This window comes from Onychostoma macrolepis, chromosome 02, assembly GCF_012432095.1.
Source record: "Onychostoma macrolepis isolate SWU-2019 chromosome 02, ASM1243209v1, whole genome shotgun sequence".
In the NCBI taxonomy this organism is placed as follows: Eukaryota; Metazoa; Chordata; class Actinopteri; order Cypriniformes; family Cyprinidae; genus Onychostoma; species Onychostoma macrolepis.
The window spans coordinates 9,190,362-9,203,969 of NC_081156.1; the positions used below are offsets into that span (position 1 = coordinate 9,190,362).

A 13,608-nucleotide genomic window follows, 5' to 3' on the forward strand; every position below is an offset into this window, starting at 1 on the left:
TCTGCAAGACATAATTTTTAGAGTGTTTACTCATCTGCAATACGTCTATAGGACGTTTCCTATCAAACAGGCGTTTATTAGATGTCTTTAAGATGTTTATGATTTATGTAAGACGTCTGTCAGATGTTTGTACACAGCAGATGCTTTCCAGATCAAGCGATCTTTAACAGACATCTTGCAGACGTAAGTGCGCTATCTGGGTTGAGTTAATTTTGTGCACAAATGATGATGACTCTAAATTTCAGTAGAAGAAAATGCCGGTTTTTAAAAACTTTTTAGGTTTTGTCTCTGCGTATATTTGAGTGTAATTATGCAAACATTTTGAAATACAGCATTTTGTGTCAAGAAATTCATTTCATTCATGAAATTTAAGCAGGTCACACTAGCATGGCACTATCAAAAGATTGCTCATGGGTGTGTTTCCCAAAAGCATCTTTAGCCAGTTATGGTCGCAAGGTATATTGTCACCAACATAGTTGAATCCACAGTTCCATTAAATAATTGCAAACAGCATTGCAAACGTGTGTGAGAGCTCTTGACCTGATCTGATCTAGAATTGATTAATTAGCGTAAGCTAGCACTCCACCGCCTGCTTAATGTCAACATGGACAGTTGCAGTACTTGAGACTGGTCTTAAGACCACTTTTTGAAGATCTTGGTCTTGTCTTGTCTCGATCTCATTTGTACTCGGCCTTGTCTCGGTCTCAGACTAAAACTAAAACTAAATATTTTATTTCAAGGCCGTTCAAGACCACAACTGCAGGGACGTCACTATATTGCCAGTGCACTGTCTGAATTATTTGTTGACATCGTTAATGTGATGATGTAAAACTTCCTGCTTTAAATGCAATCAATAACTTATTTCTAATTTGATGCATTTTGATACCGATGTGGCCGAATTGTGCAGAATTTAATGGGGAATTATCAAACGTTTCACCAAAATTAATACAAATGGCCAAAAAAAAAAATTCAAGATATGATTGCAAAAAAGTACTTGAGATCTTATATTACATAAAATGAAGCAATATCGCAAGAGCAAAAGAGCTGGGGCCTCATTTATAAAATGTTGCGCAGAAATCATCCTAAAATTTATCTTATGATCATTTCTCGAATATGCTTACGTGTGATTCATAAAATGAACGTACGTTCAGAAAACGCACGTAATCGCCTCTTTCAGATGCGAAATCTCTGAATCGCAAAATGATCTTGAACTTGCGTGCAAACAAATGGTTTCAGCTCTCTGCCTTATAAACGACTCCTAATTAATGTCATATAAAAGATCGTTGTCCTCATCCAAATTATTTAATTTATAAATGAGGCCCCTGTTAGTTCTTTAGTTCTTTTTGAAGTTCTTTTCGCTGCCACTGATGGAGCCAAAATGACTTCTTGTTTTCACCAAATGTCCTCAAGCTGATTTAGTAATTTATATTATATTACATTATATGACAACAGATATTACATACTCATAAATACAAGTGAACTCAACGATAACCTTTAATGTGCATTAAAATCTGCAAAGTTCTGAAAGCCAAGCAGAAATAAACAATATACAGGACAAAACCAGGATCATAAGAAAAATATCTTTATTTGACTTGACTTTGAAAAATGCACAGATTTGAAATAAAATAGACGATACAACACAAAATACAATAAAAACGGTTCTGAGAATAGAAACTAGAAATTTGAAAAGGTCTTTCTCTTCATGCCTCTTTCATTCACACATCTGACATCACAGTTTTGTGGGCAGTGCCCTGCTATATAGTGTGTTCCCATCAGCACCCAACACGTGAACACACACACACACACACACACACACACACGCGCACGCGCACACACACACACACACACACACACACACAGACAGACAGAGGGGAGAAGCAGATTTTGTCATGATTGATCTTTACTTGAAGGCAGATAACACACACACACACACACACACACACACACACAACCACAAACTGTTTCTTAGTATTTAGCATTATATAACTTCTTGTCAGATGCTATTCAGAGAAATAATTACTTTGATTACATTCAAGATATCTATACAGCTGTACAGTACATTCGGCTGTGCATATAGAAACTTACATACATACAATATAAATACTCGCACGGTGCAGAGTTAAAAACAATGAGAAAAAAAGAGGATTGTGTTAGAAAAGCAGAGCAGTATAGACCTGTAATAGAAAATCTATGCAACTATACATCAACTTACCAAAAATATTTGTCCCACTAACAAACCATTACTATATTTTATGGGGAAAAATTGTTAGATTGTAGTTCTATTTTTGGTTAGCTTCTCTCTTAAATGTCCATATGAAATATTTGGGAGTCCAAAAACCTGCGTACTCTTCTGCTTTGCATAATTTGTCACTACAAATGACATTATCAGCACAATGTGAGTGAAAAGTTGAATTGAAATGAACTTGACAATGTTTTAGCATGTGGTTTGTGTCAGAAAAGAAGCTGACAAAACAAACTAAAATTTTTCCGTGGGTTTTCAGACTTTTGGACTCGTTGAATTCATGAAACTTTTTCATACAAAATGACTGCATCCAATACTGTATGGTGTCCGAAGAGCTGGATTTTCATGTTTGTAGCTTTTGGGATGTGAAAGTGGGCACTTGGTCAGGTAATCGCAAGGCGATTTCAAGTCTTCATTAAGATGTGAATGATCCTCCATTGGCTCTCACTAGTCTCCGCCGGCTGTAGAGCAGATACAGTACGAGCGGCTGGGCTTTGCAGTATCTCAGCTGCTTATATGTGAGGCTTGTTACTCCTGCAAGTGCTGGATGCTTCTCTGATACTCTTCTACAGGTAAAGCACCTTGACTCTGAAGCTCATATCCGCGCAAGTAGTGACCGTTGGTCTGACCCGCAAAATACAGGAGCTGCCGGGCAAACATGGGCTCCACCTGCGAAAGCAGACAAACACCATGAGACACGCTGTCCTTTAACTCACATTTCCCTGAAAGGTCAAAGCGCTGTAGTAATGCATTACTGGATCTGAGTACAGAAATATGCATTTACTGAGTTCATGCTAGTGCATTAACTTTATAATGATATAAATGGCGTGTCAAACTGCGGAGAGGCTGATTTTACCTGAGCTGTGATCATTTTGCTCTGCCGCTGAGGGTCTGGAAACTCGTCTCCGAAACACAGCACCACCTGAGAGCGCGGCATGGGACGGCCGTGGTGAATGAAGCCCTGCAGTTCTGCAGACAGAAAAACAATGCACATAATAATTAACAATAAATAACTAAGTTGCATTTTATTTAGGGGGTGAAACTTACAAATGTTCACCCCAAATGACAATTATAAAAAGAAGAAAAAATATATTGTGCATGAAGGAAATTAAGCTTTTTAGGATCATTGAGATTTTTTTCTCATTTTGCGTCACTGACATTTTTCTTTAATGCCAAATAAGCACTTTTTTTTTTTTTTTTGCCAGAATTTTAAAGCAAATTGTCACTTTTTGCAATTATTTATATCAATAGTTCTCATTACATTTTTGCTCTGATAATAAATGTTTGTATTTAGTATAAATTCAGGGTAACACTATTTTAAGATGTCCTTTTTACACGTTACATGTACTTACTATTATAATAACAATTAATTATGCATAATTACATGCAAGTAACCCTAAGCCAAACCCTAAGCACATAGTAAGTACATGTAATTAGTGAATATTACTCAGTACTTAAATATAGAATTACACTGTAACAAGGACACCTTAAAATAAAGTGCAACCAAATTCAGTATAAATAAAACGAAGTACACCTACAACAATCATCAGGTTTGAATTGCATATCATCGCTCTTTTGTTGGTTTTGATTGCTTCTATTGTCCTCATTTGTAAGTCTCTTTGGATAAAAGCATGTGCTAAATGTAAACGTGATTTAAGAAGCAACTAGCTTGACAAATATAAAGTGGTACAACAGTGTCTAAAAGTGCTGATGGGTTTTAATGTCAAAAGCCTGTCATGACTCTTCCCATCAAAGACAAAAAAAACTCCTGATGAGCAATAATGCGAACACAAGACCCTCTTAAACTGATGACTAGCAGAGAGCTGAAATGCAAATGAACTTTAGCAGGTGGACGGATGGAGTGTGTGTTCATGTGTGTGATCAGACGCTCAGGAGCTCGCTGGAAAATCCCACAGTGTCAAACATGAGCTAATCGTGACATGTGGCCAACCACACACAGCTTAATGAACATGCTTTCATGAGCTCACAGCTTAAATTACAGGCCTTTCCCTCATTCATCAAAAGAGCTGAATACCGTCCAATTAAAAACACATCTACAGCTAAACAAACTGCTCTGATTGGCTGCCATCTGATAAAGATTATTTATCAAGTGAATCAAATCAAAGAGACTGTGAATCAATCATTCAAACGTTAGTTCTTGATTAAACGGCTGCATTACACTGAATGTGTCAGCGTAGGTAAGAATAGTTTTATGAACAATTTAACAAGATGAATCCCAATGGTTTCATAAATGAGTCTTGATGTGTGGAAGCACCTCAAACATCTCCAGCCCTAACAACCACACAAAGTTAATCTAACCAATATGCCAAAAATATATGTGACGCTCAATGAAATATATTTTTGAAATTTAAAATGTATGTAGTTTTAACGTTCATATACCACAATATATTTCAAATTGTATTTCAGGGACAAGAAAATACATTTATAATCTTACAGTAGACCACATTAATGTAAATGTGGATGGAATTAGATAGATTAATAATGAGTATGTTTAATTTTCACAATTTTTAATATGTTCCTTGCTGAATTTTATTCAAATGTGTTCAATATGTTCATACGTGTTATAGACAACAAATACAATTTTTCAAATCAAAACAAATGTGATATATTAATGTATTTTCTTGCACTGAAATATATGGAGGATAAAATTTATTTTGAAATGCTTTTATATATATATATACATATATATATTTACACTGTATTATTAAAATATATTTTCAATTAACAATCAATCATTGCACACCTGCAGATAATAGATAGGTGCATAGGATAAAAGTACAAAAAAAAAAAAAAAAAAAAACATTTGTCAATAAAATTGCGTGTGGGATTTTCTTTTTGTTTTTTAGTTTTTAAAATATATTTTCAAAAAATACACAAAAAAACAAAAACAATATTGCACTGTAAAAAATCAAAAGTTGAGAAAACCTAAAAGTTTAAGCCAACCAGTTTCAGGAGATTTTTGAGTTCTCTCAACTTGGTTGTTTTCAGTTTATACAACAAAAAGTTGAGAAAACTCAAAAATCTCCTACAAAAACAAACAAACAAAAACAAATCTCCTGAAGCTGGTTGCCTTAAAGTGTCTCAACCACTGTTTTTTTACAGTGTGGTAGAAAATATATTTACATGAATGTATTCTGAAATATATTTCAGCAAAAACATTTTTTTGTATATTTTGAAATGCATTTAAATATATATTTGAAAATGTATCTCTGCTGTATGGGAACATCCCATGATTCTGTGCAAAAGTTCTAATTAAGTGAATTAAAGGGAGTTTAATCATGTTGGACTTCAAGCTACAGACAAAACAGTCATGTGACCTTCAAAATCCACCGTGAGGCTGTAAAGCAGCACTTTCTGTTCCCGCCGCGGTGAGATCTCTAACCTGAGAGGAACTGCTGCGTGTCCATCAGCTTGCAGGTCTGCTCTTTCTCCAGCTTGTTGGGTTTGTCTGCGTACGGGGCCAGCGGACCCTCCCAGTACACGCGGCCCTGGCACAGGCGCTTGGCGTAAAGCCCGTCCGGAGCCAGCCACAGCAGCACGCCACGCTCCAGCACATTGGGCAGCTTCTCGGCCCCGCGCCGCTGCGACTGAGGGTACGGGAAGGGGAAGAGCACGGGCTCGACCCCGCCGTACAGCCGCTCCTCGGGGCCCGGGGAAGACGGGGACGAGGGGGACCCTGGAGACGGAGAGGAGGAGATGCGACAGCCTTCAGGGCTGCTGGTGGTCACCTCCTTCACCAGAGACTCGCGGTAATACAGAGAGACGTGCAGGCGACAGTCTGCGGACCACAGAAGAAAGAATTTCACATTAACCTTCATCTTCCCTCGCAAACCTTTCCCTCACGGGTCAAAATGACCCAAAGGCCTAAACATTTTTATACCTTTTTTTTCTTTTCTTAAAATGTGACCCTGGAGCACAAAACCAGTCATCAGTACATGGGTATATTTGTAGCAATATGATCGATGATCGATTTTTCTTTTATGCCAAAAATCATTAGGATATTAAGTAAAGATCATGTTCCATGAAGATTTTTTTTTGTTTTTACCTCATTTTCCTTTAGTTTAACTTAATGTAATAACTAAAACGGAAATAAAAAATGTATATAAACTAAACAGACTCATGCAACAACTGCAAAAAATAAATATATAAATAAATAGAAATGACAAATAACACACAAGAAAATTACTAAAACTAAAATGAAAATAAAAATGGGAAAAAAAAATACATTTATAAAAAATTATAATAGTATCTCAATGATGCTAAAATAACACTGGCAGTGTTCATACCTGAAATGGCCATGGCTTCGGCGGATCTCATATTGGGGTCCATTGCCACCGGATGGGTTTCTGTAGGCGAATATGTGTAGAAGGAGCCAGATATCTGGTATCCTGGAAAGATTAGATGCATTAACATGGATTATTTTACTACCATCAAAATGAAAAATACATGACAAAGGTGCCTAGAGTAAAATAAAATGATTGTCTTTCCACTTCTATCATTTCAAGAGTCATGACCATTTCAGACCATGACTGGACCCGCTGAGACTAAACCCCTTCAGGCCTGTTTTTGTATTCGTTAATTTAGTACAATTAACCCCAAAATAAACAATAAGCAAGACCCAGATCTGGAAAAAGACTATATTTTGAGACCCACCGCTTGCGTCAACTTTGATTGGTCTCAAGACCAAGAACCCAAGGCTAATTCAAGAATGAATTTAAGCTACACTATTCAAAAGACCTTACGAATCCACAGTAAATTATTATTTATTTGTTTACTTATATTTAGCAAATGTTAATAAAGGGACTAAATGTCAGCAGAACAAAGTATGTTCTGTGACACAAATTTATTGGTACCACTTGAGTTTGCCATTTTACAAAGTGAGAAGTGCCATTAATAAACAAGCATTAATACAAACAGACTGAATCATAAATGGATTTCCTCTTTCTGTTTAAAGTCGGCTAATGTTGCTCGCCTTTGATAAACTATCTTCTTAATCTTTACAGAAACAAGTGAGAGCATCTATGACCAAGAATAGCTCTTGCTTCTCTGACATTAATATGCTAAATATGGTACACAACCTTTAAATATGGCCTATAATAATTTTGGCTTACTTAAGATCAGTGTTGAGGCTAAAGCATTACAAGTAACGCGAGGTGTGTAATCAGATTACTTTTGAAGTAACTAATAAAATAATTTACAAGAAAATGTCTCAGTTACTTTTTCAAATAAGTAACGGCAGTTACTTTGTTTTCCCATTTACTGACTGACAGCTCAGCTGTCTCCGCATTGAGAGAAATCAGAGGCACTTCCTTCAGCCTGAGGCTTATTCATTTCACTTTTGATGTGAAAGGGCTTTACAGTTGCCAACAATATAGCTTTTGGGTTTTTGTTATTAAAAAACAAATAAGCAAGTCCAGACCAGGTAACAAAAGTAACGCAAAAGTAATGTAATGAATTACTTTCCATAAAAAGTAACTAAGTAACGCAATTAGTTCATTTTTTTTATGGAGCAACGCAATATTGTAATGCATTATTTCCTTACAAATTAACTAGGTAACGCAATTAGTTACTTTTATGGAGTAACGCAATATTGTAATGCATTACTTTCTATGAAAAGTAACTAAGTAATGCAATTAGTTACTTTTTTATGGAGTAATGCAATATTGTAATGCATTATTCCCTTACAAATTAACTAGGTAACGCAATTAGTTACTTTTTATAGAGTAACGCAATATTGTAATGCATTACTTTCTATGAAAAGTAACTAAGTAATGCAATTAGTTACTTTTTTATGGAGTAATGCAATATTGTAATGCATTATTTCCTTACAAATTAACTAGGTAACGCAATTAGTTACTTTTTATGGAGTAACGCAATATTGTAATGCATTACTTTCTATGAAAAGTAACTAAGTAATGCAATTAGTTACTTTTTTATGGAGTAATGCAATATTGTAATGCATTATTTCCTTACAAATTAACTAGGGAACGCAATTAGTTACTTTTTATGGAGTAACGCAATATTGTAATGCATTACTTTTAAAAGTTACTTTCCCCAACACTGCTTAAGATACGTAGCTGTTTGCCAAATGTGAGAAAATGAGATGAATTTAATGTTGTGCACTCAGAACTGGACACTGTATTATCGGAGAGGCTGGTACCGTTGTCACAGGCTGATGGGTGCCAGGGTAAGGAGCGCGTCGGCGGATACGGGCACTGGCCGTATGGTAACTCTGCATGAGGAGCCTGAGGATGAGGCTGATCGCCGCTGTATTCCCTCCAGTCTCGTCTCTCCTGGGGAAGCATGTATCCCGGCATCTGCAGACAGACAGCGGACGGGTTTCTGAGACTGAACTTCATCACTGAAAAACAACAGTGCTGCTGCTCACCAGCATGAGATGCTATCATGCTGGAGCGCCCCTTAAGAGTTCTTAACTAGCTTAACCAACAAGATTCACTTGGTTAACCTGCTTCACCAGAGAGGTTTCATAAGGCTGTGCTGGTTCACCAAACCAGCAATAAACCAGCCAGCACCAGCTCATCTTTACAGCAGGGTTGATCGCACACTTTTAGTAAAGTTAACTAAAACTAGAACTAAAATGTAATTTATATTTTAAAAACTTTCATTAAAGTAAAATAAAATTTTATCTCAGCTGGTTGCTGAGGCAAAATTTCTCGTTTTTGTTTTGTTTAACTTGATGCACTTAAATAACTAAAACGGAAATAAAAATTAATAAAAAATTATATAGACATATTTTAAAAAAACTAATAAAAAGATAAAAACAACAAAATTACTTACACTTGAACTAAAATAAAAATATTGGCATATAAAAAAACCTAATAAAAATAACAAAAACAAAGTATAAAAATATAAACTAATTCAAAATATTAATAAAAACTATAAAAGTATCTTGATACTACAACATCGTTTCACAGTGAAAGCAGCTGCTAGGAACAAGCAGAGTGGAGAGTGAATACAAAGAAAAACTCTTCACATAAGACGTCTCCCATGGAAATTAATATTTTGTTAGAAAGGTGTGACATGGCAAAGGTGATACACCTTACCTGAGGCTGTAGAGGAGGATAAGAAGAATGCATTGGATAACTAATAGAAGTCACGTGTGCTGCGCTGTCATCCATACTGCTGGACTTAGAGCCTAAAATACAAAAAATAATCTATTCATAACCTTCATATATGCATATATAACTGCACAATAATATTTATGAATCTCTGTCTGCAAAAAAATAAATCAATAATTAAATATCCCCACAATTCGAGCATTTGGCTATAATTGTGATAACTGTGGCCAATTACTGATAATTGCACTTTCAAGCTTCTGACTTTCTTGGTTTGCGTTGAACGCGAGAACAGATTTCGAGAAGCTGCTAAAGCGCCAACTTGAGCTCATAACAAAACTTGAAAACTATTTTAAGAGTTCGCGATTTTATATGAATTTGTACAATTTGATTTGTACGAGAACGCACGTTTTGTAAAAAATAAATAAAAATTAAGCATGAAGGTCCAGCCCTAAACCCAAACCTCAGCAGATCGTACGAAAACATACGAATGAGATTGAACGAATTTGCCACCAATTCGCCAAGGCGTAAAACAGTTACGAATTGCCATGAGAGTGTGTTAAAAAAGCTCATGACCTGACGAGTGCAGTTTTCCTTCCTTTGCTGATGTATTTATTTTGTTAAGAGAAGCTGAGGCTGGACATATCGAACAATTCATCATTTTGTAAATAGCCAAAAAATAGTTTACGCCACAGTCAAGATTAGCTACTTGCTGTTGCTATCAGAGGCAGGTGGGAGGGACGTTTCCATTCTTTAGAGGATTTGATTTTGGTCAAAAGTCAGTCCAAGACGAGCGATTAATTATTATATTTTATATTAACATTTTTGGTCCGTTTTCTTTCCATTTTTGTGTCTAAATCTGCTTTATACTCAAAACGAAATGCACTCATTCGTTCACTTACAGTTCAGTTCTTGCCACTCACTTCGCAGGTAGTTCACAAACACTAATAATAGCAACTATATTAAGGTGTGAAACAACAATATATGTCATTTTTATAAAATTACTGAAATTCTGCATACTCTTGAACGCTTTATGGTCACACCAGAGGTCTTCATGGTCTTGGCCCAGCATCTAAGAGCACAAGCTCGTATTATGCAAGGTCTAAGGGATGATTTGTGTCGCTTTGGTGCTGTGCACTTGGTAACCGAAGCTCTATAAAAAGCTTGAGGGATTTTAGCACATGTAGTGGCTTCCTCTTAGCTTCCTGCTACACATACTGAGGGCAAGTAGCAATATTTAATGAGAATGCATAGCATGCCTCCACCTTTGTGAAACTCTGTTCACGGCTCTTTTGTGAGCTTACTTTTCAGTAAGAGCTGGAATGATACAATGCATCAAACCTAGAGCAAAAACTGCACCCCTTCAAGGTGTGACTTCCTACAAAATGTATATTTGTGGATTAAAAGGCAACCAATGCACAGTTCCAACAGACCTTCTACTGATGCATATTGTGATATATTAAATGCATTTCGCTCATTGCGATTCATTGCTATGCAATCCAAAAATGGGAGTTACCTCTCTTGGCTCCTTCTGGTATTATTCTGTAGACCTTGTAAGGATCTGAGATGTCCAGCTGGCTTCTCTCCACCAGTTCATCAAAGTCATTGCTTTTGTTCAGGGCACAACGCAGCCTGGTCTTCCACGTTGGGGGGTCTGGTTTGTCCAAGCCTTCTCTGTACTTGCCTTTGAACAGGGCCCAAGCCTATAAACCACAACACCAGCGTGAAGATGAGAAGAGATGAAGAGGGAGGAAGCAGAAGAAAATGGCCATGAAGAACTGGTTCACATCAAGTAGGAACTCAGAATACAGGCATATACTAATGCAAACAATAGTTAAAGACTCTTAAAATGGATGAGCAATGTGATTCTTGTTAATAATATGATTATTGTTAATAAGAGTGCTATTATGTAATGAATAAAATACTGTTCAATGTGTCTGATTGCCTGAATTGTCATTGCTTTTGTTTCTACTACAACAGAATGCCAATCTATTAACATGCAATGGTCTTTCTCAGCTCAATACAACACAAATGCATTTTCTCTGATAGGAAATTACTCCTAATAATTTATCCTACAGTAGCCTATATGATTACAAAAAAAAAAAAAGAGTTGCAAAAATGTGCCTTAATAATACTAATACTAATACTAATAAATATACATTCACACAGTTGCCACAAAAACTATTTGTAAACCTAAGCCACTTAGAGGTGCCTGAATGTCATCGCATCAGATAACAAAATATCAAACCACGTGGCTGCAAACAATTTTTCTCGGAACAAACTGCGCTTTACTTTAGCATTTTGGCTTGATTGGGCTGCTCTGAATCAGGTGGTATTTCGGTGATTTTTAGGGGATGAAGTCAAGTTCACACAGGTGTCCAACAGAGGAACCACGAGTGTGGTTCAGTTCAATAACTACGGCATTATCCACTAATGTTTTGCAACCACTTCTGGCTTCATTTTCAACACTAGATCTATTGTTTATGTTTAAGTGTTTATTTAAATAAAGCCACTTGGTTTGATAATAGCTACGAGTCCTAATGCTTTCTGGGGCCACAACACAGGTCTAAAAGCACTTCATGATTGAAATCAGAGGTCCACCTTCATCCTCAATCACCTTGAAGAGCGCCGCGTCCTCGTCGCGGTTGTAGTCCTGCTTTCCCGCGTGTTTCCAGGGAATCCTGAAAATGCTTTTCTCGTCATTTTCCCAAACCAAGCCAGGGTACTCCCCGCTGTCAATCTGATCGATGAGCCACTGTCTAAGTTTGCCATTCCCACAACTGACTGACATGCTGCTGTCCCCATCTAAGTTCATGTCTGTGAGGGAGGGAGGCATGCGAGAGCAGGTGCACATGCAGTGAGCAGAAGAGCGATTCAGATGAGTTCATGCATGCATATTCCGCAATAATACACACATTTATAACGTCTACTGCAGGTGCTCTTAAACGACAGAAAATGTTGCATGAAAAGAATGCGTTCAAAGAACGAAGCTTCAACTTTAAAAAGTTTACGTGCAAGTCAAATGTAGTTTAATTATTATTATTTTAATGGAACAAAATATAGATATCATGAAGAATGCATGAAGCATAAGCATTATTAATAAACAAGCTGCATGCTCATAATAGTTTCTCGTCTTTAACAGTCAAGTCATATTCAGCTCAGTTGTTATTTGATTGTCACACAGATTAAGCCTCTCAAGTCTTACCTTTGTGAATGCAGACAGCTTCGCTTTCAAAGCCGACACTTCTCAAGTCATGTCAGAGGAAGGTGTTTCTATTCTTAAATAATGTAAAGCGTGTTAGGTGGAGAGATGGGTGGAGCGTTACGTAGAAGTGTATTTCTCCAGCACACCATTAGAGCTCAAGACTTCAGAGAAACGCGACATAACCGCAAGAATAAACATCCAACATACGGGAAATCCCTCAGAGGCGCACAAACACACACGATGGAACAAATATCTGTCGATAAAATATGCCAAAAAATCTCCCAGCGCTCGTCATCAGTTATCCTGGTGTTTGATGTTTGTTTATGTCGGTTTGATTTGAGGAAATTCACAGCTGTCGATCGCAGCAGTCACGGAACAACACGGGGTTCACTAACTTATTCTCAGACTGCGAGCGTCCCGTCAACAGAGGCGAATTTGGTCAAAGTCTTTGTGCTTTAATGTGTTTTTAAATTCCACAGAGCTGTAAACTGTTCGGAGTCTTTTTTTATCCCCCAAAATAATTTAAGCAAACGGCTTAAATACGAAACTCATCAAGCAGCCTATTTGATATCAAGCGACTTCAAATCTGTTACCAATCTCTTTCAAGTTCAACAGTGTTGAATATGCTGCCCCCTGCTGTCCGACAGAGAAGTAACATATCTTCAGTCTACCATATATTTTTTCCCAGGTGAAAAAAGTGCACTTCCATACTGTATTTAAAGTGGTCTATTTTCACACACTCATTTTGTACTTAATTAATATACTAAAAATGATTCTTTAGTGCTTCCCAAGATAAACTTAAGATCATCTAAGTGCACTCAACTGTGCTATTTTGGGACACCATGAATATATGAACTAAATTGTGCTTTTAACATAGTATCTCTGTATTTAAAAAAAGAAAAAAAGAAAATGCATTTACTTACCACTTGTAGTACACTTGAACCCATCTTTCATTCACTTGTACACTCCAGTGTACTACTAATAATAACTAAATCATTTTTTTTTTTTTTAAATACAGTTTAAAGCACATTTCATGGTGTCCCAAAATAGCACAGTTGAGTATA

The 13,608-nt window shown here is 36.6% G+C and overlaps 1 protein-coding gene across 1 annotated transcript; it reads right to left on the minus strand.

Annotated features, from left to right (window-relative positions):
* Positions 1–1,566: 1,566 nt before the first annotated feature.
* Positions 1,567–13,207, minus strand: irf4a (interferon regulatory factor 4a). Its single transcript, XM_058747165.1, has 9 exons — positions 12,545–13,207; positions 11,957–12,156; positions 10,856–11,042; positions 9,328–9,419; positions 8,424–8,580; positions 6,550–6,651; positions 5,646–6,041; positions 3,099–3,211; positions 1,567–2,911 (listed from the first exon to the last, which is right to left on the minus strand). The coding sequence occupies exons 2-9, from the start codon at positions 12,152–12,154 to the stop codon at positions 2,771–2,773; spliced, it is 1,386 nt and encodes a 461-aa protein (XP_058603148.1). The 5' UTR covers positions 12,155–12,156; positions 12,545–13,207; the 3' UTR covers positions 1,567–2,770.
* Between the last annotated feature and the right edge of the window lie 401 nt (positions 13,208–13,608).